Genomic DNA, 27,065 nt, shown 5'->3' on the forward strand with positions numbered 1-27,065 from the left:
GGTGGCTCGTGGTGTCCCACAAAGCCACACTGAGGCTGCAGCTGCCCTCCACACTCCTGCTGTGGAATTTCCTGTGCAGATGTCACCTCCAAATCGAGCTGCTGAACTCACAGGGAGCAAATGGAGATGTCCAAAAGTGACCTAGAGGAGTCCTCTGCCAGGTAAAAGACCTCCAGCCCAACCTGCAGAGGAACAGCAGCTGCCAGAGAGCAGTTTGTGCCTTAAAACAACAACGCCTGTGGCAAGTTATGCCTTTGGCAAACAAAGCACTCCCACTTAGCTGAATGTCAGAGCCCTTCCTCAGTTTTACCTATCTCTGGCAGCAAACCCTTTGCAGAAAAGGCAGGTCCTGTTCCTTCAGGGGGGATGTGAGCACATGTAGGCTGTGCCATCACTTCCAACAGCCGAGGTGCCCAATGGCTTCAGGAAATGCCATTTCCTGGGACAAAAGTTTCCTGTGGACCTTGAGAAAACACCATTTGGGGAAGGGCCAGAAAACATCCCAACAAACTCAGCATGTTCTGTTCTTGCGAGAGCAAACAGACTATTTCAAGCCTTAAATTTTATTTCATTTCCTTGAAATGGCCTCTTTCTTCTAATACAATAAAACAAAAACTGAAGTTGCAGGCTGGGATTTTCACCAAATGCAATATATGGAAACCAGGGGGTTTTCGCTTTTGAAAAATAAAATCCCAACTGGAATTTCCCACTGCACAGAGATGCCAGATTTTCACCAGCCTAAGAAACGTTCAGCCTAAAAGATTTCTTTTCCAAGGCAGTCACAGACCCAGTCTGTAGCTTATCTTCATCTTTCATTTGAGGGAATTGTTAGGGGAAAACTGTTCTGTCTCCTGGGACCGGAGATGAAAGAGAAAGGAAAGGTGCAGGATGTGGCTGCAGCGCTGGTACATCCGCTCCTGACCTGCCACTGGAAAGCCCTGACACAGCCTGGTCCCTGCAGAGCTGGGGCTCTCCTGCTCCTGGGGCTCTCCTGCTCCTGGGGCTCTCCTGCTCCCCGCAGCAGCAAGACCCCGATGTCTGAGCCCCCGTGTTCATGGAACATCAGGCAGCAGCAAGACCCCGATGTCTGAGCCCCCCTGTTCATGGAACATCAGGCTGTCCTAGCGAGCACACACTGCAGACAGCACGGCCAGGGCACAGCAGCTGCCTGCAGAGCCACCGGGTCCCTGCTCATCCCTCTCCTTGTCTTTGGTGATGCTCCTTAGAGGCAGCCTGGCCTGAGATCAAAGTGCAGCTGATGAACTCGCGATCCTGATTAGCAAATTCCGTCTCTTTTGGCCTAATGACTGCTGCTGTAAGATGGCTGCCAAAAAGGAAAGGAATAACTGCTTTGGCATTTTGGGTAATTAATGAGCTTACTGAGCAGCGGGGAGCTGCAGTTGAAGGTGGGGAGCGCTTTCCCAGCCTAAGGACAGTGATGCTTTGGTGAGAGAGGAGGAGGCAGCAGCCGACCTCTGCAAGTCCCTGCCTGAATAATTTGCCAAGCAGTCTGGGCTGCTGTGCGTGCTTTGGGAAAATCTGGTGTGAGTACATCTGGGGAATTCCAGGAGCCATCCCGCTGCCTCCGCTATTCCCTGCCCTCTCCCTGTTCCCTCCTCCTCCTGGCGTCACCCTTGGACACGTGAATAACAACTAAAGCTCTGTCTCGGGCTTTCTCAATCCCGAATGAGCGGCAGCGTCTGTGTTGCTCCGGGGGATGCGATAAGCAGCCGGGAGTGGGAAATACAGCCGGGAATCCCTGCCTGCCTGCCTTTCCTCCTGCCCACCACGGGAACATGAAGGCTGCCTGTCTCCAGATGCTGCTGTGGGCCCTGTACCTGGTGGTGACCCTGGCTGGAGGTGAGACACAGCTCCGCTCGTCCCCACCCTGCCCGGGGACAGCCGGGCTCGGGGGGATGGCCATGGGGCCGGGACGGGGGCGGTGGCACTGGACGAGGCTGTAGGGACCTGTGCGGGAGGGATGCAGGGGATCTCAGGGCAGGATCAGGCTGGGTTTGGGAAGCGATTTGGCGGGGGGAAGCCAATAAATGGCCGCAATCCCGGCAGCAGGGACATCCGAGAGCGCCGAGATGGCTTCTGTCACACGGGAGGGCAGATGGTGAGAGCGGCGGAGACGCTTCCCGATAACAGCTGTTAGGAAAAAAAGCATGATGTGCTTCTCGTCCCCCTTTTTCACGTGCCTGGGGACGTTGCAGGAAGGCTGCAGCCTCGCCAAGGATGGGTGGGGGTCTGAGGAGACGACACCGTGTGCTGCAGGTGCCAGTGCTGCCGTCCTGTGAGGCAGGGGGGTGTCACTGTCACTGCTGTCACACACTGCAGTGTGTGTGTGTGTGAGGGGAGCCTCTCATGCCCTCAGGACAGAGGTCTCTGCGGGCTGTGTGTGAGGGGAGCCGCTCTCCTGCTCGGACAGAGGTCTCTGCGGGCTGTGTGTGAGGGGAGCCGCTCTCCTGTTCGGACAGAGGTCTCTGCGGGCTCCGGGCCGTGCTGGGCCGGCTCTGCCGGGGCCAGGCTCGCTGTCGTGGCTGTGACACAGCTCCGTGCTCGCCACGTTTCAGCAGGGCGGTGCTGGGCTGTCCCGCAGGCTCCCGGCACCGCAGGCAAGGCTGGACTGTGCCCGGAGCCAAGGGGTGATTATTCCCAAAGACCGCCTGAGATCCGTGCCCTGCTGCCAGGACACGGGAGCAGTGATGGATCTCCTCCCTCCGGCACACCTCCGGGCAGGTTCTGCAGCGCTGGCCCGAGGAAGGTGGACAGCAGGGACACCAGGCAGGGACACCAGGCAGGGACACCAGGCAGCTCACCCTGCCCTGCGAACCCGCTGCCTGCTCGGCACTGCCTGACTCTGCTCACCCTTTCCCCCAAAAGAGGACACAGGCCTGGCCCTGCTAGAGGCCTGGTGGAGCTCCCTGGAGGAGCTCCTTTGGGGCAACTGTGCTGAAAATTAAGTGCCAATGGCTCCTAAGAGCAGCGGTCCTGGGCCGAAAAACTCCCAGATCCCTTTGGCAAAGAGTCAGATGCAGCTCAGAGAAGCAGGGTGTGTGCCCCAGGAGGAGAGTTCCATGCTCCTGGGGCACCCCTCTGTCCTGGGGAGGCTTTCCAAGCTCCTCCACTCTGAGAGAAACCTACCAGGAGCTCAGCCACATGGAAACCGTTTGCATTGGTGCCAATAATTGTAAAATCAGTTCAGGGTTCTCAAAGGAACAGATTTGGTTCTCCAAGGAACAGGCACTGCTCCCCACCATGCAGGGGACGGTGTGGCCCTCTTGTCCCTGTGCCTGTTTTGTTGAACTGTGCTCTGAAAGTGGAGGCCACCAGCTGAATATCCTCTGGCTAATGAGAGTTGATTGGCAAGTCAGCTGCCCTGAATTCCCAGCAGGGAATTCTTGACCCTAAAATGCCACAGAATACATTATTGTGTGAAAAGAGAGTTTTGCTTTAACTTGACTTGACTGAGAGTTGGAAATGGGCTTCTGTAGAGGGGCCACAGGAGTGTTTGCTTGGGATTTCTTTGCAATCATTTCCCCAGTAACTTATTCAAATGATTCAGAGGGCTCTTGCATTGATGCTCATTCTTGTACCTGGATCATTCCTAACTGAAATGCATAAAATTCGCCACATTCCCTTGGGGATCAGGGACAACATTTTGTAAGAGACAGCCTGATTGAAACCAGATGCCAGTTCCTTTCTTTACAGAGGCTCCAGATAAATCAGGGATTGTTTTTGTAAATCCTGCCCCCAGGGATGTCAGGAACAAGTTGTCAGGATGTGTTGTGCAAGTGCCTGTTGTGGGAGGCTGGAGGTGGATGAATGGCCCCAGTGGTGTGACTGGCCCTGACCCTTGAAGGGGTCAAGGGGGGGTTATTTTTACACTTTGCAAACTGAAAACTGTGTTTTCTGCTGGAGGTCGAAAAGATGTGTTTGGGAAGCTGGGCTGCTGAGATACCTGTGGGACTGAAGCATCATTGCCAAAAGGTTCTTGCCCTGCACCCTTTCTCTGAGCCCAGGTGATGCTCAGAGACCATGGGAGCAGAGAGGCAGGATGCTCACCTGGAGGGGAGGTCCCACAGAGATAAGACTGATAAGGAGAGAGCAGAGCACCGTGTCCACTGGTGAGGCTTGCAGCAGGTCTTTGGGGGATGAAGAAATGTATTTTCTGGGCATTGTGCTGAGACCAGTCCTCCTGGTAGCCAAAGGGGGAAGGTCCTGCAGGTCCAGGGGCTTGCACATCCTACAGGACAAGCTGAAATGCTGTCCCAAAAGCCCACAGGTTTCACAGTGCTTTTTTCCTCTCAATTTTCTGGGTATCTTATTGCATGTGTGGGGGCTACAAGCAAATTTGGCTTTGTGGTCATCAGGATCTGTCTTCATCTCAGTTCAGCAGGGATTGGAAACTTTCGTGGTTTTGGACTCTTCCCTGGAAAAGGGAGACATTAAGCAGTGCTGGTTTATAGATAAAAGCCAACACTTCATGAATTGAAATTTTTATTTCAGGGCAACCCAAAGCACATGTGACGTGTCCAGGAAGTTGCAGAAATCCTTCACAGAAGTTTATACCAGACAAGCTGATCAGGAGGTTCTACGAGACTGACTCTAGATGCAAGCAAAATGTCATCATGTAAGTGCTGCCCCACTTCCAAGTGGGATCAGGGTTAAATGGGTGGGGAAAGGGACTGGGATATGTACCTGGAAGGACAGGGCAGAGGAATGATGTGGGGAGAGAGCTCACGTGTTCCTCTGAAAGCAGATATTTGTCTGAAGACAGATTCAGACTTGTGAGCTTGTCTGGAAATGAGAAAAGCTCCATTTCTTTTCTTTGGCATAATTGCTGTTTTGTGCTTGTGCTGAAGTTCATGCACCATTGACACCATTTTATTGCAGCCCAGGGGTGGCTCCAAAGTGAAGCTGCTGAGCTGACCTTGGGAAATCTCACAACACCCAGTAAAAGTAAACCTGAGAGCTTTTCCTTAATGCTTGTGTGTCCCGGGGCAGCTGGTGCCTGTGGAGCTTTTTGTGCCCAAGCAGGACAATGCTTCTGAAAGTGAAAAGCTTATTAGGGGAAAACCCTTCTCCCGTGAGTCATGTTCAGCTGCTCATTCAGTCAGATATCAGAGGCACCTGCCTGCCTTTCCTGAAATGAATCATCCAAACAACACTTGGTCTTTGTATCTACACACCTTCCCCACAGCTCTGATCACCTGAACCAGTGTTTTCTTTATTCAATGAGTGATCCCTTTGTATTTTCAGATTTGTTACTGTGCAGGATAAGGAGATTTGTGTAGATTCAAATGCAGGCTGGGTGAAGAAGTTCCAAGACAAACTGGGCAGGAAAAGTGCCACAGTGATGCCACCACGTGATGTGACCTCAGCAGAAGAGCCTGGCAGCATTGAGAGACACGTTGGTCTTCCAGAACTGCCTCCATCTCCAGCCACTGCTCCAGCTGGTTTCTTCCAAGGGACTGGAACAACACTCAGGGAGAGAGAACATGCTCTTGCTGCCACCACAGAGGTGTCCAGCAAGCCCCCCCTGGGCAGGCAGGAGCTCCCCCAGCTCCCTGCAGGATCCACCCCAGTGACACAGGAGGAGGCTCTGCACCCTGGGGTCACTCCAGGAGCCAAGGGGGAGCCCTCAAATTCTCCTGTTGCAGCAGATGTGGGCTCCAGGCAGCCCACCCCACGCCCCACTGGTCAGCACACAGCTTCTCCTAACTCCAATTCAGACCTGATGGCTGCTGCCACAGCATCAACCCAACCTGCACTGGCTGCCAATGGACCCCTGGACCCCACAGGAGCCAGAGCCAACACACCAGACACTGCTGCCAGCAGTTCTGGGTCAGATCTCCCCTCCATCTGGGACAGTATGAGGACCACAACAGTCACAGCACCACAGACTACTCCAGTGTCTACTCTGAGCTCCACCACTGCCACAGACAAAGCTGCTTCTGTCCATACCAACAGGCTTGTTGGTCCCTCTGCAGGGACAACAGCATTTGATCATTCATTGCCTGTAGGGAAGCAAGAGCCTTCAGACACAGGAGTTTTTACTCACCAGGCACTGTCAAGCCAAGCCAGGGTGCAGATGATCACAGTCAGGCCAAACAATCTGCCCCTGCCCAGCTTCCTGTCAAAATCTCAAATGCACTTTGTCATCCCAGTTTCTGTGGTATGTGGACTGATGGTTACCAGTGTTGCCCTTGTGTGGTTGTATCTGAAATTTGGAGTCAAACCAGAAGAAACATCCAGAGAAATGGTGCAGGGCTTGCTCTACCAGCAGGCAGGACATCAAGACAATGCCTATCCAATGGAAGTAATATGAATGCTTCATACATGGACATTTCTGTTTGAGTGTTGCTCCAGAAAAGCTCTTCATGCTGAACTGGTGACCAGTAGGAAGCAAGCCTGGGAATAAAAATCACAGAGAAAACTGGTTTGCTGATAGAGCAGAATGCCCAATAATACATCTACTTCATCGTTGACCAATCACAGTGTTCTGGAAATAAGGGAGACACTTCTTTTCTACTGGCACTGTTCTGTACAAAGGCTGTGGCTGTTCTCTTGCTGTTGCTGGCTCTTTGCCAGCTGCTGTGATTTCCCAAGTATCTCTTGGGAATTTTCTGTGGTTCATCGTGGCCCAGGCAAGAAGCCACTCACCCACCCACACTGCTGGACTTGGGCTCAGCCACCTTGAGCCATCTTAGCACCAAACCCACACAATTTGCACTTAAACTCTCTGCTGCTTCTTTCTTTGCACTTCAGGTCTCTGCTCTGACCAAGACTGAGCTGGTGCCAGCTGGGTGCTGGCTCTCCCTGGGCTGATGGAATTTACTCTCATCGTTTTCTCTTGCTGGAGGCACGAGGAACAGCCCAGCTTTTCAGAAATAGTTGACCAACACTGCATCTGATCAGGGGAATGAAGGTCAGTGCTACAGATTTTCTATTCAGAGAAGCTGGCAATCCACAGTCTGTCTCCTCCTTGAAATCAAGCCCTTCCTTTTAGCAGCTCTGGGTATTTCTTCTTGCAGATGAATTCTGAGAGCTGGTTCTTGGCAAATCAATGCAATAAATCCCTTCTGCCAGCTGATGCACCTTGTGCCCAGCTGCATCCATCACCAGGGCAGGAAAATGCTGATGAATCTTCACAAATGGGAGAAATCAAGAAGCCACCCAATAATTTTGCTATTCCTGTGTTATCATTGGAACATTTTTGCTCTTCTCTGCAAGCACAAAACCCAGGAAGTGTGGAGCTAAAGGCAATTCTGGATGTAGTCATGAAAAAATTACCACAGCAGACATTCTTTTGATCCCATTTTCTCTCTAGAAATAAGCACATTTGCTGATCCACAAAAAAAAAAAAAAAAAAAAAAAAAAAAAAAAAAAAAAAAAAAAAAAAAAAGAAGCACAAAATGCTTGTTCATGGTCCTGTACTTCAGCCACATTTCAGTTTTTCCATTTTGGATAGCACTGAGCACCAGGCTATGAAAGCACTGTTACAGAACCAGGCTTTTTTAAACCCCAAAGTGATTTTAACACATCCTGACAGTGCTGTACATAAGTCTTATGTTTTATCTGTGGTCAAGTCTTGAAAGCCCTTATAAACTTTGACTCCAGGATAATTCTGCTGGAGTGTGCAAAGGCCTTCATGACGTGATGCTTTGTAAGTAGATACATATCAAGGGTCAGACCCCAGCCAGCCTCAGGGGAGCAGATCCCTAACTACAAATATGCATGCAGAAAGTAAAAGCAAGATCAGCAAGAAAAAAGCAAGAAAATGATAAGCAAGATGATAAAAAATGATGGGCCAGCTGTAAAGCAGAGCTTGAGGAATGAGGCCTGTTACATCTGTCAGATTGCACCTTCAGGACATCCCTGCAGCCCTGCAGGGGGAGAGGACACCACAGCTGTGCTTGCTCTCTGCCATCACACATCCCTCACTTCGGCAGTTTGTTCTGCATTTTGAGGGATTCCTCTCCTTTGCAAGCACAGGATGCAATCAGATCAATTTCAGTGATTATTTTGGAGTGAAACCCTTCCTTGTGCAGCAGCTCAGTTGTGGAACTCTGGTTGGGGTTGATTTTCCTGGAGGGTAAATCTGGCCCTGCCAGTGCCACCTCCCCCTGCACCCACCTGTGCACAGCTGGAACTTGTGAGGTGATGTACTGTGGCATTATTTTTATATGAAACACTAGAAATGTTATTTTTGTAAAAAAGGTTTTATAGCTTTTTGAATGTATGTAATGTCCTGTCTGAGCTGCTTGGAGTTGAGACCTTTGTGGCAGCCCTGGGAAACACTGTGCCTTGTCTATTCTGTTGCTGGTCTGAGATGGTTTGTGCATGTCCCTGGGGGCTGGATCAGTGCCCAGGCCCTCCAGCAAGCACAGTGGACACTTGTGTGCTGCAGGTGAAGGGCTGGGGGATGGACGTGCACCAGGAGACCACTTGGAGCCCCCAGTCCTTGGCAGGACCCTGCTCCCAGCTCCACCACCAGCTCCCAGCTGCTGTGATCCCTCAGCAGGAGCAGCTGCTCCTCCAGGCTGGCCCTGTCCTTGTGCATCCCTGCCCCTCTCCTGTCCCTTGGCTGCCTGCAGGCAGGGTGCTGGCACCCTCACAGGGGACAGGGGGGCACTGCTGCTCCTCTCTGCAGTCTGGGAGGGAGGGAGGGAGGATGGAGCCTGTGGGTGTCACCCATTTCTGGGGGTCAAACACCACTTGCTGTGGAGCACAGTGACTGTTACAAGCTGCAGTTTGTTTGCATATTGAGTGTGTGCATGAGATATGAGCTGTACATTTTTATAGAAATAAAAGTAATAAAGTCCTTATGTTAAAAACTTTCGCCCTCAGGAGGTTGAGCCTTGGGCTGGGTTTCCAAGCCTGGTCCCTGCAAAGATGAACACCTGTGACTGAGCACTGTGGAAAGCATCCCTGCATCACCAAGAGATGGCAAAGCTGGCACAGCTGGATGTGGCCAGGCTATTGCTCCGTCTGCTTTAGGGTTTGATCTTGCAGATGTTTGCAGGAAATATATTTCCTCACAGGGATTTGTGTCTCCCATCTTACAAAGGCAATAGAGAAAACTGGACTTTGGCATTGTTTAAGCAAAGCTAAGGTCAAACAGCAGCTCAGAGACAACAAACACCATGCTCCAAGTCTGTTCTGTAAGGAGGCAAGAGGGCAAGGGCTGAGACAGGAGCTCTCCCACCCCAGCCAGGGCTTGGGCTGCCCTTGTGTGCTGCTCTGGTGCTGGAGAGCTGGGAAGAGCAGCTCAGTGACAGAGTCAGTCCTCAGGGTCTGCCTGGAGTGGGGAGCTGGCAGGAGCAAGAGGGATGAGCACCTTTCCTACATTTCAGGAACTCTCATCCCAACCACCTCTCAGCCCCGTGCCCTTCCAGGTAGACACAGAAGTCAATGAAATTTTCCTGCAGCTGAGTCTCCAGGCCAGGAAGGTCACTTGGGGATAATGGAACTCTAAAGAAATGAAAGCACTTTTGTTTTTTTCATTTCATTTCTCCTCTCCTTTGGAGAGAGCAGGAGGAAGGAAGGGGGCGATGCAATCCAGGCAGCCTGACAGGATGAATCATTTCCAGTCATTTCCCCCAGGCAGAGCTGGCCCCAGCAGGGCTCTTGGGGCTGCTCCTCTGGAGATTTTGGCTGCCCCTGAGCACACACTCCCTGGCTTTGCTGGTGTTGGTGTGTGGCTGTGCAGGGACACCTTGTGCCAAGGGTGTCCCTCCACACCCCTTCCCCTGGAGCTCCATGGGGGCCTCAGGGGTGGAGGTTGCTCCAGGGGATAACCAATGCCACATCTGTTCTGCTCAGGGGGATGAGAGGTGCATGTCCTGCCTTGATGCTTCCCCACAGCCCCCAGGAGATGGGGGATCCATGCTCGTGAAGGGCTCTCTCAGCCCTTACTAACCCTCATGTTTCATTTCCAGCTCCACAGCATCTCCACCATGTCATAGCAGCTGTTTAGATTGACCTTGTGAGAAGGAGAAATCCTGGGGCTCCTCACAGGCTCAGTGTCCCAGAGGATCCATCAAATGTCAGGCTTTGAGGGCACTAATTGGCCATAATCATCCTGACCAGCCTCATCTGTGGGTGGGTTCACCCCCACAACACCTCCCAATCCTCTGCCCAAGCCTCAGGAGCCCCATCTAACTCAGGTTTGAGCTCTGCTGTGCTGTGAGTGCTGCTCTGATGTCCTGGCTCTGATCAGCCCCTTGCACAGCCCTTGGGGCTCTGCTGGAGGTACCTTGGCTGGATGGAGCTCTGTCCCTGTCCCCATCTCCTGTTACTGCTGAGAAGATTCCCCCAACCATCCCAAATGGATTCTGGGTTTGGTTCCCGACCTTGGTGTGCCTGGGGCACTGCTGGAGGCTCTGGGCCCTGTGCTCAGACCCTGGGGGCTGTCACCTGCCTGTGCTGGGGCCACCCTTGGCTGCTGGCTTGTCCCTCCCTGCGCTCCCTGCAGCTGCACCTGCCAGGGACACACCTCTGCCATTGTCTCCTGCAAGCTCTGACTGTTCCCAGGGTGGTGTGAGGTGAGGAAGAGGAGGTGCTGCCTCCATCCTCAGTGCTTTGGGCTGGGACTGATCCCAGGCCTCAGCGTGGGTTCTTTCCTGTGAAATGTTGCACAAGAGCTCCCGTGCGGCCTTTGGAGCCACCAGCACCTTCACCCTGCTGGCTCAGCAAGGCAGGACAAACAGGGTGAGCAGCCATGGCCCTGCTGGGCTTTGTGTTTGCTTGATCCTCCCTTTTGTGGGAATTGTGTCCCTGCTCTGTCACTGCAAGGGCTGCTCTTGTTGCTGGAGCCCCCCTGGGTACCACAGAGGTTGTTGGGACCTCTTTGCTGACTGTCACAGGTGATGGAGGAAGGTTCATTTCTTGAGCCTCCAGAATTCACCCTGGAATTCTGCCACAAACCAAATCATTTAAAAGAGAAGAAGACAGATATAAGTGAGGTCACCCTCCAAGGAGGGCTGTGATATCACTTTGCTGACTCTGACCATAACCCCACATAAACACATTTTCATTACAACATCTAGGTCCCTTAACGTGTCTTGTTCATCACATTCATTAATTGCATTTATTTTTCTGATTGCTGGTGTTTTATTCTAATCAAACACTAAGGAGCAGATAAATTCATAACTTGTTCTAGTGCCATCTTGAAATTATCAGGGCTAACTCTGTTCAGAATTAAATCACTAAAAATTAGACTGGAATTGCTTCCATGCCCTAATTTTTTCTGTTATCTCAGCTTTGCTTTAAAAGCTGAAGCATCTTGTGCTGCTTGCTTAAACTCTAGGAGCTCTGAAAGGAGCTGAAGTTCTCATTAAGCATCATTTCCCCTGATTGCTACTCCACACAGAAGCCTCTCCAGTGCAGAGTCTCCCTCACACCCTTCACTTAACCCTGAGGTAGCTGATTGACCTCATTGGATAGAAATGGAAAAATATCTCATTTTTAGTGTGTTTGGGGAAGCTGACATCAGATCTGTTATCTCATCTTCCTTAGCCAGATAAGGCCACTTCCAGTTTCTCCTGCAGATGCATTGACCCCTGCCTGTTCCTGGCTGTTTGTGAGGTTTCCTGCACGCCCACAGTGAATTTCTGCTCTGTCCCTGTGCCTGTGGAGGAGCTTGCCCAGTGAGTTAGTGCAGGCAGAGCCTGGGGAAGGGCTCCTGGAAGGCACAGAGCTTTCCTGCAGCTCTGTCTCATGAGTCCAGGCAGAGCTTCCTGCACAGGAAGACTTCAGATCAGCAACTCACAGCACTTGGTGCTCCCCAGTGTACGACTGTAGGAAGCAGACTTTGGAAGAGATTCTTATTTTTCTTATTTTAGAGTGTCTTTCCAGGCTGCAGGAGTTGCCAGGGCTGTTCCTGGAATCACAGGGATTTTGGGAAGGAAGAAGAGAATTTGGTTTGTGATTGTGTCCTGAGTCTATCAGGGCTTCCCCATGCAGAGCCTGGAGGGAGCATCCCAAAGGAATGTGAAGGAGCTTTGCAGGCAGAAAGGGATTAAAGAAGCCAAACAAGGATGTCTCATCTTGTAAATGGGAAAATTCAGAGTGACTGAGAAGAACAGAAGAAAGCAGGGAAAAACTTATTCCAAAGCCTCCCACTGCCTGCTTGGGGAGAAGTTTCAGGCCCTGGGTGATGCCCCAGGCCCTGGGTGATGCCCCTTGCTCCTGCCTTGCCCAGCTGCTCTTGCAGGGCCTCCCCAAGTGCAGGATGTCTGTGGTTGTTTTCAACCACCCACTGAGACCCCAAACCCAGCTCGGGGCTGCTCTGCCCAACTCCTCTGTCCCCTCACTGGCAAAGGCTGCATCTGATGTGTCCCCTCGGCCTCCCTCCTCCTGCAGAAAAACAATCTTCTGTTTATTTTTTTTTTGTAAACAAGCACATTCCTCAGAGTCTATTCAAGTGAAAGAAAAAGTTGGGCTGGCAGAGGGGCTTTCCAACACTTAACAATGAATGCCTGCACACCAGCCTTTCCCTTTCCAAAGTGAAAAAAGAAACATCAAAAGTTCTCCAGGGAGTTGTGAATCATCTGGTTTCCACAGACATGGCTTCAAATCCTGAGAAAAGGGAAGCACAGCATCCTAGGCCAGGTCTTCTGCCAGAAAAAGAAACACAGCTCTGCAGGAGCTTCTGAAGGGAGAGCTGTCCCCAGGTTAACACAGAGGGGCTGATCCCTTTCACAGCTCCCTGCAGGGTCTGGGATGCCTCAAGGCTGTGGAGCGAGGAAGATGATGGAAACACACCCAGAACCTTTGAACAGTAAGTGTTCCATTCCCCCCAGCCTGGTACTGACTCCTGCCCTGCCCTGGGCTAAGCCAGCCCTGTCCACAAGGAAAGGCTCAGCTACACCCTCTCCTCTCCTCTCCTCTCCTCTCCTCTCCTCTCCTCTCCTCTCCTCTCCTCTCCTCTCCTCTCCTCTCCTCTCCTCTCCTCTCCTCTCCTCTCCTCTCCTCTCCTCTCCTCTCCTCTCCTCTCCTCTCCTCTCCTCTCCTCTCCTCTCCTCTCCTCTCCTCTCCTCTCCTCTCCTCTCCTCTCCTCTCCTCTCCTCTCCTCTCCTCTCCTCTCCTCTCCTCTCCTCTCCTCTCCTCTCCTCTCCTCTCCTCTCCTCTCCTCTCCTCTCCTCTCCGTTATGAACAGGGATTTTTGGTGGAAAATTCAGGTTCTTCTCCATAGTACCAACATGGAATGTGACACAATTTCTGCCAGTATTTGCCAACTCGTCCCTTTCAGGCCACAGAGGGCTGGTGGCAGCAGTCACTGTGCTCTGTTTAATGCTTTCCAGGATTCACAAGCCATCCTGGCATCTCCAGCACATTTGTGTTGGCTCTGGCCTGAGTGACCTTGCATGGAACACCAAGCTTTGCATTTCCCATGGCTATGAATCCCCTCTCTGAAGGCCCAGGAGCTCCTGAGTGTACATCTGCAGAGGAGGATTTCACTTCCCTCATGACTTTCCCTGAGTGGGTGAAGACAGAAGCTGACACAATCTAATTTAGCCTTCTAGGTGTTGTCTGTCTGCAATCCCAATGACCCCATGTGACATGGAAATCCCCATGAGCAAAGAAGCTGCAGCTTTTCCTTGAATTTGGTCAAAGTCAAGGAAAAGAGAACTGAATAGAGGGGATAAATTGCAGCAGCTCCTTGCCTGAGCTCAGAGTTGAGCTCTCCCAAGGAGGCAGAGCAGCATCCTGCAAGGAAGAGCCCTGCCAGAGCCACCATGCTCACTGCAAGGACAGTCCTGCTGCTCGCTGGGCTCCTCACGCTCTCACCGTGCTCCCATGCAGGTAAAGCCCCTGGTGGGTCACTGCTGTCCTGGCCAGAGCAGAGCAGCACATTCTGGGGTGCAGGGAGGGATGGAGGCTGCTCCTGGGGCTGGGTGGCTTTGGCAGAGCTGCTGCAGGGCTGGGGGATCACCTGGAGCATCCTCCTGCCCCGGGAGGGCACCTGGGGCTCCTCATGGCAGCATCTGCAGAGCCTGGGGATGTTGTGTCCATCAGGCCCGTGCTGGGGAAGGTGCTGAGGGCAGGGCTGCCCAGAGCCAGCCTCACTCCAGCCTCACTGTGCTCTTTGTTTTCTGCAGCCCCCTACACCCCAGCCGAGTGCTGCTTCGACTATGTCAAGGGCGTCCTAAGGCTGGAGATCCTCCTGGACTTCAACTCCACTACCAGGGAATGTTATTTCCCAGCAATTGTGTAAGTCCTGGCAGCTTCCCTGCTGCTGTGCTGCCTCCTGGGGTGCCACAGGGTCATCTGTTCCGGGTGGGGACAGCACAGGGACAGGTCTGTGTAAGCTCCGTGAGCTTCCAGCATGAGGAGGGGAGGATGTGACTGTCTGGGCACTTCTGCAAGGCCACTGCAGCTCCCGAGGGCTCTGCAGGGGCTCCAGAGGTGCTGGGCTGCAGGGTGAGCTGCTTGTGGGACACCGAGAGCCCAGGGGCAGGCACAGGGACAAAGGGAAAGGAGCAAGGTACAGGGCAGGGAGGATGGTGTGGGCACAAGTGGAATCACAGATGTCATTCCTCACAAAGCTTCACCTTTAACCATGGCAGGTTTGAGACCAAGAAAGGAGTCAAGGTCTGTGCAAACCCTGAGGAGAAGTGGGTGAAGAGAGCAGTTAAAGTGCTTCAAAAGAAGAAAGTTCGTGCTCCATGATGTGGATTGGGTGCCCTGGTTCAGGCTCCCCAACATCTGCTGGGAAGGAAGATTTGCATCCCCTCTCAGAAGGGGTTCAGGATGTTCAGCTCCTGGGAAAAGGCACCAGAGCCCTGAGCTGCACCCACAGCTGGGCACCAGCTCCTGGAATGCTGCTGGCCCAGCCTGCACCTGCCTGCTGCTCACAGCCACACAATAAAGTTTATTTCATGTGATATTGAAGAGTTTGTTTGTATTTGTCCTTTCTTCTGCCAGCCCCACAACTGTGCAGCAGCTGGGGCTGGCTCTTCCCACTGGGTCTCAGGGCAGGAAGGGAGGGCGTGGATGGGATTTCAAGGGGACCCTAAAGGGGCTGGAGACCCCTTTGAGGGTTCTTAGGTGCCAAACTGCCACCAGATTCAGGCTGAGGGGTTTCAGCCTGTCCCATTTGCTGTCCTGTGGAGAGCACAGCCTGTCTGCCCTGTGTGCCCAGGCCTGGGGTGTCTCTGCTGGGCTGCAGAGGAAAGGATTCCCTGCAGAGCTCCCTGGGCACGAGGGACAGACAGGGGAGGCTGAATCACACAAGGGATCCCTGCAATATCCCCCTGGCATGGGCCATGCAGAGCTCAGCACTGACCCCTGCCAGGGCTGTGGGAGGGGGAGCAGAACTGGAAGGGCAGGAATGAGGAAAGTCATGAGTTAAAGACAGTTTAATAAATGAAGAAGAACCGGCCCACAAGCCAAGCAAAATAAGGGATTAAATATTTCCTTCCCATGGGTGGGAAAGTGCTGAGCCATGGGGAGAGAGCAGGGCTCCCTCACGTGTAACAGTGACATGGGAAGACAAATTCTGCAAATCTGAATGTCCCCCTACTTCCTCCTCCTTTCCCTGTAACAGTTCACTACGGGGGAAAACAAAAGGAGAACCAACCAAAAAAAGAAACCTACCCAAAAAATTCCACCAAGTGATAAAGAAACCATCACTTGCACTGGCCCCGATGATGCTCAGGCACTCCCAGCTCCTGGGGAAGGGGATTTGGGCAGCAGCAGCAGCAGCTCCAGGGATGTTTTCCCAGCAGAGCTGAGGGGTGACCCTGACACGCTGCAGGTCTGGAACCTGGGGTGGAGAACTCTGGGTGCACCAGGAGGGGCTCCAGCCTGGGGAAGCCTCTTGAGCTGCTGAAACTGCTGCCTTTCCACTGCAGGAATCCTCAGCCACGGAGTCTCTGTTTGCTGGGGCTCTGGGTGGGGACACCGGCGTTTATCACCGGCAAACTGTTCATGCTCTCTGTAAAGTATTAACTTCTGTGATTATCCACTCAAAAAGGCATTTTATGAGTCAGAGAATATTTCCCACCTTTATGATGTTTTTGTTTTTGTTTTTTTTTGGTCCATGCCTATCCATTTCAATTTCTAAAGCAGGGGTTTTGCTCAGTCAGAAAATTTGTATTCAGTTATTAACTACAGTGAGGTTGGACACCCATAAAATCCTCTGCAGAGTCTGTACCCCCTCTTCTCTCCACTTGCCTTTGCATTTGCCCAAGCAGGAGCTCCACACCTGGGCAGAGGCTGTGCCACTGCTGGGCAAGGCTCAGAGGGTGCTGGGAATGGCCCAGGAGCTGTAGAGGAGCCTGGAGAGGAGTAAAGCCAGACCCAAAGGTCCATTGCTGGGGCAGGGAGGGAAGCCCAGTCCTCCAGAGCCTTGTGGGGCCTTTCCAGGCCTTCAAACATCCAACATGCACTGATTTTCTCCATGAAAGACATAGTGGAGGCATCTACTGATGCTTCCTCTGGAGAGAGGAGTAAATAGGGAAAGGAGGAGCACCTGTGTGCCTCAGACAAGCCTGGAAAGGGAGCTCAGGGCTGGCACATGAGGTTTTCTGAGCCAGGGGAGGCTGGATGGAAAAAGTCATTAGCTCAGTTCTCCCTTCATTACAGTCCTGTGCTTTTCACCAGTGCCTGGGAGCTGGGGTGAGCCTGGGGCTGCTGGCCCCAAGGCTCTGAGCACTGGGGATAGGGGCAGGGAGGGCAGGAGAGCCTGGGGGTGATGCCCAGCCCACAGAAGGGGCTCTGGCTGCTGTGGGCCAGGCATTTTCTCCCTGCAGAGCCCTGCCTGGGGACAGTGGCACCAGAACCCCGTGGGGCTGTGCCCAGCTCTCTGTGTGGCCCCCCTGCCCCATGCAAGGCCAGCAGACCCCATGTCCTGCAGCCCATTTCTTGTAAACCAGCTTTTCCACCACATTAGATCTGTTTCCTTCTCCTTTCTCCTTTCAGAGAAGTCGTGCAGACATGACATAATTTCCAGAGAAACCCATTTCCACCTTTCTTCCCCTCTGAGAAGCCTTGGATTGATTGCCTGATCCCCCAAGCCACAGCCAGGTCCCCTCCTGTGCTCCCACCCAGCACCATCCTATGCTGGCTCCCACCAGGACCTCACCTCCTCACACGGAGCTGCATCTCCTGCCCAGGGAGCAGATCCCTGCATGGAAGCTGGGCTGGTGTCCAGCAGTGCTCCATGGGGCTGCCACTGGGATCTGGGCCACCTGCCCCTCCTGCCTGGCCTCTGGGGTGGCTCTGTCCCCTCTCCTGGGGCTGAGCTGGCATCTGTCCCCTCTGCTGCAGGAGATCTCTGTGCACCACAAGCCTCCATCCCCCAACTCTCATTTCAGTCCCAGGGTTGGTGTGGGAGGCACAGGCAGCACAGGGGCTCAGGCTTCTGCTCAGACCCAGACTCTCCTCACACTCCCCACTGCCCCTGCCCCATTTCTTCCCCTTCTGTGAACACACCAAAAGCACCTCTGACACCCCCTGCTCTGGAGTCCCTTCTGGATTGGTCCAGTGTGGCTTCTTCTGCCTGACATCCCATCCCATCCCATCCCAGCCCAGTCCATCCCATTGTGCTTTCCTGCCCAGCCCAGTGCTCCCTGTGTGCCCAAGGTTGGTTTGGATGGGATTCCATCACTGGTCTTTGACACTGGGCAAACCAATCAAACCCCCTGAGACCTGTCCCTGCTCAGGGACTGTGGGCTGTCTCTCCTGTTGGAAACAAGCAGAAGAGCTCTGGACTTGCTGTCCTGCCTGCATGGGAAGATGGTTCAATCTTCTCTCAGTTCCTAGAGCTTCACGTCACGCCTCTTCCATCGAAAGCAGAACTCCTTAAAGTTGTCTATCCACCCCTGCATGTCTCCAAAAATAAACAGCAGAAAGTCCCTTGACCCTGGCTTCTTGGTAGGACCCTCAATATTTGGAAATGCAGCCTGAGTGTGTGGATAGAAGAGGATAAAAGGCAGCGAGGACAGAGCCACAGCCAGAGGGCAGAGAGAGGCACAGGGCACGAGGAAGAGCCACCCCACAGCCACCATGCTCCCTGCAAGGACTGTCCTGCTGCTCACCCTGCTGCTCACCTTCTCCCTGCACCACGCCACAGGTAAGGAGCCTCAGGGGCCCCTGCTGCAGCTGAGGGCTCTGAGCCCCCACTGGGGAGGTCAGGCAGGAACCCCAGCAGGAGCAGGGATGGTGCTGCTGACGGGAGCAGCACCCCCTGCTCAGGGCAGGGCAGCACATCCCGGGATGCAGGGAGGGATGGAGAAGGTGCTGGGTGCTCTCAGCAAAGCCAGACCTGGGGAGAGGCTGCAGGAGCTTGGAGGAGGCTCTGGCAGCTTCCCCTGGATGAGCAAGGGGTTGGATGGAAGGAGAACATGCAGCTTTTTGGAGCCTTCCAAAACACCCTGCAAGTTGTGCTCCTGCCTTGGAAAGCCCCGAAACCTCATCCCCAGACTGAACATCCCAACATTACCGTGTGATCTGGGAGCTGCAGCAATTTGGGCTGTGAGGGGCCAGGTCCCAGGCTGACCCCTGCCCCACCTCTGTCCATGTCCCAGTCCTGGGTTTGGGTGACAAATCCCTGCCATGGGATGCTATGGGAGCTGCTGAGGGGCTCCACAGCCTCTGTGCTGTTCCAAACCTGGTGGTGCCATTATCTGGAGATGTAATTCACAACATCCCCCTTCCCTCCCCAGCCCACTTTGCACCTGTGGAATGCTGCTTTGAATATGCACAGAAACGAATGCGACACCCTCAGGGCTTCTACGAGACATCCAAGGACTGCCCCAAGCCTGCAGTTGTGTGAGTATCCCAGGCTTTGCTCCCCATCCCAGATCTGGGATCCCAGGTCTTTTGCTGCCCCATCCCATCCCATCCCATCCCATCCCATCCCATCCCATCCCATCCCAGTCCCAGCCAGGGGGGCTGTGGGAGGAAAGCAGCTCTGAGGGGTGGGCAAAGAGGGGAAAAAATGTGTTTTAGTGTTGTCTGGTAATGCTAGAGCTCTGGGAAGACAGACACTCACCAGCCCAAGGAAGGCACAGGCTGCTGGAGATGGCTCCAAGCCTTGATCCTGGAAGGGACTGCAAAAAGGGAGAGGAGAAATAGTGCACAGAAAGGGAATGGCTCATGGTTCCTGTTTTCACTCTTTTTCCTCACTTCCTCATTGCAGGATTGTGGCTGGCAATGGTGATCAGATCTGCGCCGACCCCAAGAAGGACTGGGTGAAAAAAATCATAAAACGGCTTCAAAACAAAACATCAGACCCATCCACCATCTGACCTGCCCATCCCATTCAGTCTTCCCGTCTCTCGAGGGAGCCATCAGTGCTGGCAGCTCTTCTCCAGCGAGTGCTGCGGCCGTGGGGTCCCTGCAGGAGGAGCCACCAAGACCAGGTGTCACCGTGCCATGGCCCTGCCAGCTCCTGAGCTCCTCCTGCTGCCACTGCCCTGCCACGATGTGCCTGTGGAACCAATATTTATAATAAAGACTCTTTGCTACAAAATGCTGTTTGAACTTCTCCTTATTCTCCAAACCAATCAGCAGATCCTAACAAACCCAGAAAAAAGCCTCTGCCACAAGCTCTTATTTCTCCAGGAGCAAACTGTGCCTGGTCATAGAGTGTTTCACTGGGAATGTGACAGGGGAGCCAGGCCTTGACCCATAGGTGAGGTTACCTCACCCCCAGGCAAAGCTGTACATCCTCAGGGCATGCTTGCAGCCCCTTGAGATTTGCAGGTGCTCCAGAATTAAGGGGAGGGTTCTGGGAGAAGATACTGATCTACCAAACCCTTAATACCCTGACAGCTTCCAAATGTGCTGCTGGTCACTCAAAGTGTCTGAGGGAGATAAGGAGAATGCCCACAGTGCCAGGAGGGTGAGCACAGCAGATCCCAGACATTAAAACCAGGCTGCTGGCCCATCTTCTCATGGCAGAGCTGCAAACATACAAGGGAAAACCTCAAAGGAGAAAGCAAGGAATGGGGCAAATGATCCTCAGCCTAAAGGTTCATCAGTGTTTTATGCTCATGGCTAGAAAATACTTCAGGGCTGTATTTTCGAGGATATGGAATGGCACAGGAAAAACTAATGACATAGGATCCCTAATGACATTTTTGCCCATGAATTCTAAGCACATGGGAGGAAGCAAAACTGAAACAGAATCAGATGCTGGGAGACAAACACCTGGAGGACTGTGCAGCCCCCTGAGAGTGGCCAAAGCCTTCCCTGATGAGCACAGACTGACAAAGCACACAGCTCCACACTGGCTCTTGCACATGGATGTGTATTTTAATAAAAATAATTCTGTCAATATACAGCAGAATGTCGATTTCTTTACCATATTTCCAGTATATTTTCATAGGCTTTTTCTCAGTTAAAATCCACCCCCCCAGCCCCTTTTTTGAAGTTTTCATGCGAAGCATCAGATAACTTAATTCACAAATACTAAGCGTAGACTGAACCAATGTGCACAGTTTGTGTAATGTCCACGTAGCCAATGTTGTACCCAAGAGGTGAAACTCCCTCCCAAGGGCCTGGAGAAGCCTGGGGTGGCACAGGGAGCTGTGCCCAGCCGTGGCTGCTCCTCCAGGGCTGCCGGGAAACCTGCGGAGAGCTCGCACCCCGTGCTCCAGCTGAGCATTTCATACCTGAGTTTTGAGCAACCAGCAGGAGAGGAGAGGAGAGTTCACTGCGTGCTGGGCAGGTCCTGGGGCTTGCACAGCTGTGTGTGAGAGCTTCAGGGGCTGCAGCCTCCTCCTGCCTCCCCCACTGCACAGGCAGGACAGAGACACGATCCCAATCCAGCGCCGGTGCAGTCCTTGGGCTGGAAGTCACCATACTTGTGGTTTTCAAATTTTCTTTAAAATCTGGATTATCCCCAGAGCTGCTGCTGCTGCTTCTCCATTCTCCAAGTCTAAGCCTGTGAGAAGCCCAGCATACAAAAATCCCTCTGTGCTCCCTTCTGGAGGAAGGATGTGGCTGAAGTCCTCCCGAGCAAAAACGTCCAAGCACACGCCTGGACCCAAGTGGAGTGACCAGAGAGAAGGTGTCTGCCTGGCCATGGGACCTTCAGCAAGGAGCAGAGGTGTGCATGGCCTCCAGGAATGTTTCTGTGGTGATGTGAGTGTGAATTCCACACAGGACTTGTGAGTCAAGCTTCCCTCCTGGAAATAAGGAGCTGGCAGGACGTGTGTGTGCTCCTCAAGCCTGGATGATGCCCTGGCTTGCTGGGCACTGCTCCAGCTCAAGCTGCAGGCTCTGAGCTTTGGTTTGGGATGTGGGGAGAGGGACAGACATGCCAGGTTCACTCATCCATCACCTGCCACCTCTTGTTGCAGGGGAGGATGGTGGAGAGCAGCTAGAGCTGTCTATGGAAGAGGTCTCCAGGCTCTCAACTCCTCCCTTTTCCTCCCAAATCTGCTGTAGCTCCCCTCACACAGCCCCAGCAGCACTTCCTCCAGCTCTGCCCCTACACAGCAGATGGGACAAGGCTCACAGCCACCTCTGGATCTGAAGGGTCCCAGCAGCACCCAGCAGGACCCCTGCCACGTCCCCAAGCAGAAACACCTTGGTACAGCTGGAGACCCAACACTTGCTCCCTACCTGCCCTCTCCTGCCCCACCACTGAGGCTGCTCTCACCCTGGCAGGGCTGAAGGAAGATGCTGCTCTGCAAAGGGCACTCCTGGGTGGAGCAGGAGCTCCTGCTCCTTCTCCCAGGCTGTCACCAGCTCATGGGGCATCACTGCACCCAGACTGGAGTGAGGGACCTCTGTCTCTGCCACAGGACAGTTCAAGTCTGCACTGCTGCTTAAGGGCAGAACTTCTGATCCCACGTGGTGCACCACACAGCTTCATGGCACTTACACACTGCTCTGCAGCCTGGCTGCCACAGGCCACCTTCTCCATCCAGCCAGGAGAGCAGAACTCTGAAATGTGTGTGACACACAGGTCACCTGTTAACACAGACAGGTACCAAAGCACAGCTGCAACCCAGCCTGGTTTCCTTGCTGAAGGAGGAGATGTTCATCATCCCTGCTACCCAAGGTGGAAAATGATACATTCAATCCCTAAACTACCTCCAGCAGCTCTGGTTGCTCCATTTTTTCAAGGCAGCCTCAAGAACAAAGCTATTTAAAGAATGGTAAAGATGCCTTAATAAAATGTGAAAAACAAGGACACAGCTTGAGGAGAGATTGAGATGTCACTGTGAAAAAGAGAAGGAAGGATATGGGAAGATCCCAGGTGTGGGTAACCATGAGGAATGATACCAGCAGTTTCCTACAGGCTCCATAGTAAAACATGGCTGTACTGAAGGACTGCTGGGAGCAGGGACCAGGTTGTTTGAGGCACTTGGAAGAAAAAAAAACCCAAATCATTTTTATAAAAGTAACTTTTGAATTGCTATGTAGCCTCTAGTTAGGTGTACAGCCACATTCAGTGTTACAGACCCCATTTCACTTTAGTTCTGTTCTTAAAAACTACTGCAATAATCCAAGTTTAAGCCAACATGAACCATCAAAGAGCAGCCAGGGAGATTCAAAGGCAAGAGGCTTTGAAATGCAACCTGAGAAAACCACGTGAGAAATCCCATCTAGGAATCAGGGGTAGGTTGGGACCTACATCCCACCACAAACATGCTTATTCTCCCCACACTGAGTCATAGCCACATCAGTCAGAATCTGAGTACAAGAAGCAGAAACCACTGGTGAAACCACCAGAACACTTGAAGTAAATTTAAAAAACCCAAATAACATCCATCACACATTTCTTGGCACCAAAATAACCAGATATCCAGGAATATCTCTTGGATTGTTTTTTTTTTTTTGGTAGTGAAACCAAAATTTTAAAAGGTGCTCTAGGACAGTCAGCAAAGCTTTGCTGAGAGACCAAATGGGGCATTAATATGACACATGATGAAGAGACTTTGCTTAAAGAAACCACAAAGAGAAGGAACAAAAACCCTCAGAAAGATAAAGATGGTGCTGCTATGAAGATGAGAGGTCTGACTGCAGCCAGACTGCTGGAGTGGTGACCAACAGCAGAGGAAGCTGCTAAGTGGGGAAGGCAAAGCAAGGTCCTGGAGTAGCTCAGCACCCAGAATGAGCCCAGCAGGGTGCTGTCAGCCTGAGGAATGGAAAGCCAGCATGAGAATCCCACCAGGCAGAGCTCTGGCACATCTGGGACCTGAGGCCTGGGGAAGGAAACCTTTGCACTGAGTTATCTCTGCACCTGCAGCAAGGCTGGCTAAGATCCACCATCCAGCAGAGCTGGCAATGAACAGATGAGCTGTCAGGCACAGGAGCTGCTCTGGAGAGGAGCTGCAAGAGAAGCCCCAGACTGGGAAGTTAAATTCTGCTTGGTGCAGCCCTCTGCCTCTGCCTGCTGGAAGAAAGGCTGTGCCAGAGCTCCCTCTGCTTTTTGCAGAGCTGTCCCAGTGATCTGATTAAAGCATCTCCTGCAGCTCTAAGCCTCCTGTTTTCTTTTCACTGCCCCTACACACTGCACACCTCCACCAAAAGGCAGGGATAATGTTCCCAACCACCTCCAGCACCATCTGCACATTCACTGCCACAGCCTGTCCTGGCACCTGCCCCCTGCTCTGCCTTCATTTCAGACCTCATGTGCCAGCTAAAATCCATCCTGCAAACCCAGAAAATCCTTAAAGCTTTGGGCTGCTGCTACTGTTCCTCTCAGTGGCACAGAAACCCTCTTGGTGCTTGAAGCCCTGGCACAGGCTAGCCTCCATTTTAAGGACAAACCTCAACAAAACCTGTTCATCTTTCACTGACCTTCCAAAAAATTCATGAACAGCAGTAAAATTCATGTTTGGTTTGAGCTCCCTTGGGTCCTTCCCAGAACTACTGACCTAAAATTAATTTGGTGCAGAACCTGCCAGCTGAACCTGCCATGTCCTAATGGTACAGCAGAGGATGCAAAGCACACAGTGCTGCCAGGCAGCCTGGCCAGATAACAGAAGCTCAGAAACACTCCCAGGTGGTCTGAATGCTTATCAGCACTCAAGTCCCTGGGCCTGGCACACAGCATGGACACATCAGTCCATTTTACTCAGAGGTTACTCACCCACAGATCTTTGCTGGTCTCTTTTGGGACTGGAACTTCAATAATTATCTAAAGAATCCCTAAACAAACACTGCTGCTCCTTTCTGAAAGGCTCAGGTCCCACAGAGCTGGTACTGACCCCAACCTGCAACCTGACCTCAGCTTGTCCCACCTGCAAGGACAAGCACAGCTCAGCCCAGGTTTCTCCAGACACTTCCAAAATTTAGAAGTGCTCATTTAGATCAGTGTTACAGAGATGGGAGAGGGCAGGAAATACTGTTATTACTGAGTTAGTGGCAGAGCCCTCTTCCATAGAGAAAAGTGTGGGATTTGTTATTTAATTAAAAAGTGTCAACACACCAGGGCATGCCCACGGATGTTTCTGGTGAACTCACATGACCTGGTTCTACCATACAGTGGCAGATGACTTCATATTCATCATTCCTGTCCCTCCAGCTGTTCAGAGAGCTGGATTTAACTCTTTCTCAGGGCTGTGAGATGCTTCTACAGCACAATCACCAACACAGGCAATGTTAATCTTCTACTCTTTCCACTCACAAAGCCAAGATTGAGAGCCTTGGGCTCTGAAAAGAGGCACCACGAAGGACCAGGTTTCATCATTAGTGTGTGACAGGACCTACCTCACCTGAGGGGCTGTATGGTGAGTGTGGCTGGGACCGAGTCTGTGGGCAATAAATACATCAATGACCTTGTGGAGGTGGAAGAGACCTTTTTAATAAACATGATTCAAATAAAATAAAAAAAAAATTCCCTCTGAACTGCCACTGTGAGAAGAGTTCTGATTACTAGCACGGATGATGCTGTATGTGCACGATGGAGGGAGAAGGGAAGAAAAGAACAAGCTGTCACCAACTTGATGAACTTCCTCAGTAAATCAGCATAAACCAGCTCAGCAAAACTCTCCAGATAAAACATCGGTGGAACCATGAGAAACAACTCAAATCAAAAACAAAAAAGAGAAAAAAATCCCTACATCAGAAGGTGCTACATTAGAATAACCAGCGAAATACTGAGCGCAGGGAGACGGCTCAGCCCCGCCAGGCTCCCCGGGGTCACAGCAGCCACACAGCGAGGGACTCGCTCCGTCCTGGCACGGGCAGTGTGTGTGTGTGTGTGTGTGTGTGTGTGTGCTACAGGGGCTTGTGGCAGGGAGGAGGTGGTGGTGCAGAGTGGCAGCAGCAGAGGGTGAAGGGCAGCACTCCACGGCAGCTCCTGTCAGTGCAAATAATCGTCCACTCTGGCGAAGGAGCAGGAGCCCAGCCCCACGCGCGCCATCAGCCGCAGGCACTCCGAGGCCTGGCCCAGGGCCAGCATCAGCGGGGGCTGCTTTGGCAGGTTCTGAGATTCTGTGGGGACAAAGAAAAAGCTGCTCAGAAGAGAGTCAGGCTGGTGCTGGCTCACCTGCACTCAGGTTTCTCTCTGTCTCAAGCCCAGATCCCTGGCAGAAGGTGCTGGATCTGCAAGGAAGCTGCTCCCAAATACTGCCAGCTCTGTGCTGCTGCTGCTGCACACACAGCCCAGCAACCATGAAACATCCCACAGCTCAGCAGGGCCTTTGACAGAGTGCTGCTGTGCTGGCCAGAGCAACAAAAAGGCAATGAAGCTACTGCTGATGCTGCTTGCCAGAAAATCCTTAAAACATGAGACATCAAAGCATGGAGGAATAAGGGAAGGCAGGAGAATTTGGTCCCAGATGGAGGCAACCTCTCCATTTCTCCCATCTGTGCAAGGCTGCACAGCAGCCCAGGCCCTGGATGAGCTCACTCCCTCATCACCATGCCTTTACAGTGGCATATGTTTTCTGAGGGAACTTGTCTAGCTGAGCTAGACAAGGTGTTTGGTAACCTGTGTGATGCAGCATGTCCAGACATCACATCTCCCTGGTGACAACTTGTCCATGCTCCTCAAGCAATGGACAAACAGCTGCTGACTGTCAGGGGAAGGGACTCTCCTCCCCAAAACATGCAATTTCCGCTCCTCTGCTCAGTCAGAACATGAGCACTCATGTCCATCAAGTTGTTCCTTTCCCCAGAAGAAAATCTCTAAATCTCCTTCTGGAACATTCAGTGTGAGATGCACAGACCCCATAGGAAATCTGCCTGGGCAAAGGGAGCCAGAGTATGCAGAGGACTCAACTATATTCCCTCCTAGAAAAGAGGATGATACCAGGGCTGAACTCTGCTAATCCATACAGCTGGAAAAGAGCCCTGGTAAAGTCCACACAATGGTTCAGGTGAGTTCAGAGCATGAAGGGAGAAGGGAAATGCACCAAAGAGATCTCAGTTTCTTCAGAAAGCAGGGGAGGAAAATCCTGAGGTGCATCCTTGGGAGCAGCATTGAGGAATATGCAGGGAAGGGAGTCAAAATGGGAGTGTATCAGGGAATCTGCTCTCTGCAGGCTTCTCTCCAACTCCCCTTCCTGCACTACTGCCCTGACAGTCCCCAGCAACAGAAATAAAAAGCTGGCCAAAGCTGAACACAAATATTTCTGACAGGCTTGCCTGCCACAGGACAGCCCCTGAGAGCAGGTGTGTCTTGGGAAACACTCCCACAGGAAGCAGATCTTACCCAAAATAGCACTATTGAGAGCAGCACACACAGGTTCCCTCTGGATGGGGTCCAGCTGTTGGCCAACAGGGCAGTTCCAAGGGTCTGAGTAAGCTAACAAGCTAAAGGCATCCTGGGAGGGAACAGAAAGGCACAGTGAGATCAGGAGGGCTGCAAACACACAGAAAAACCACCAAATCCAGCTGGGGCACCTCCTGCTATCACCACAGTGAGAGGTGCCCACCTCCTGAAAAGAAATGGCCTTTTCCTCTTGGCAGCAAGGGACCACAGTGGCCACCAAGAGAGGAGGTTAGAGAGGATGCCCCCTCCATCTGGCATGGGAGCCAGCATGGGAAGGCAGGTGGAGAGAAGAGCAAGCAGTTGCTCCAGAAAGCCAGGCAGGAGCTGTGTTTCTTCTTTTGTGCTGAAAATTGGCTGTAGATGATCTACA

The 27,065-nt window shown here is 52.5% G+C and overlaps 4 protein-coding genes across 5 annotated transcripts in view; 3 read left to right on the top strand and 1 right to left on the bottom strand.

Annotated features, from left to right (window-relative positions):
* The first annotated feature begins 1,637 nt into the window (after positions 1-1,637).
* Positions 1,638-7,396, top strand: LOC131089375 (mucin-2-like). Its single transcript, XM_058034090.1, has 3 exons — positions 1,638-1,860; positions 4,513-4,636; positions 5,266-7,396. The coding sequence occupies exons 1-3, from the start codon at positions 1,797-1,799 to the stop codon at positions 6,332-6,334; spliced, it is 1,257 nt and encodes a 418-aa protein (XP_057890073.1). The 5' UTR covers positions 1,638-1,796; the 3' UTR covers positions 6,335-7,396.
* A 5,797-nt stretch (positions 7,397-13,193) lies between these two features.
* On the top strand, positions 13,194-14,901 carry LOC131089502 (C-C motif chemokine 14-like). Its single transcript, XM_058034283.1, has 3 exons — positions 13,194-13,815; positions 14,112-14,223; positions 14,580-14,901. Exons 1-3 carry the CDS (start codon positions 13,749-13,751, stop codon positions 14,680-14,682), a joined length of 282 nt encoding a protein of 93 aa, XP_057890266.1. The 5' UTR covers positions 13,194-13,748; the 3' UTR covers positions 14,683-14,901.
* Positions 14,902-17,962: 3,061 nt separating this feature from the next.
* LOC131089513 (C-C motif chemokine 3-like) lies at positions 17,963-19,467 on the top strand. The gene is made up of 3 exons (XM_058034295.1): positions 17,963-18,088; positions 18,681-18,786; positions 19,157-19,467. Exons 1-3 carry the CDS (start codon positions 18,022-18,024, stop codon positions 19,263-19,265), a joined length of 282 nt encoding a protein of 93 aa, XP_057890278.1. The 5' UTR covers positions 17,963-18,021; the 3' UTR covers positions 19,266-19,467.
* Positions 19,468-24,759: 5,292 nt separating this feature from the next.
* The window catches only part of RANBP10 (RAN binding protein 10), a 58,765-nt gene continuing 56,459 nt past the window's right edge, over positions 24,760-27,065 (bottom strand). For both annotated transcript variants that reach the window (XM_058034108.1, XM_058034110.1), the window contains 2 exons: positions 26,636-26,747; positions 24,760-25,413 (listed from right to left, as the gene is read on the bottom strand). In XM_058034108.1, coding sequence (XP_057890091.1) covers positions 25,283-25,413; positions 26,636-26,747 — 243 coding nt within the window. In that variant the 3' untranslated portion in view covers positions 24,760-25,282. The remainder of the gene's footprint in view (positions 25,414-26,635; positions 26,748-27,065) is intronic.

Source organism: Melospiza georgiana, chromosome 14, assembly GCF_028018845.1.
Source record: "Melospiza georgiana isolate bMelGeo1 chromosome 14, bMelGeo1.pri, whole genome shotgun sequence".
In the NCBI taxonomy this organism is placed as follows: domain Eukaryota; kingdom Metazoa; phylum Chordata; class Aves; order Passeriformes; family Passerellidae; genus Melospiza; species Melospiza georgiana.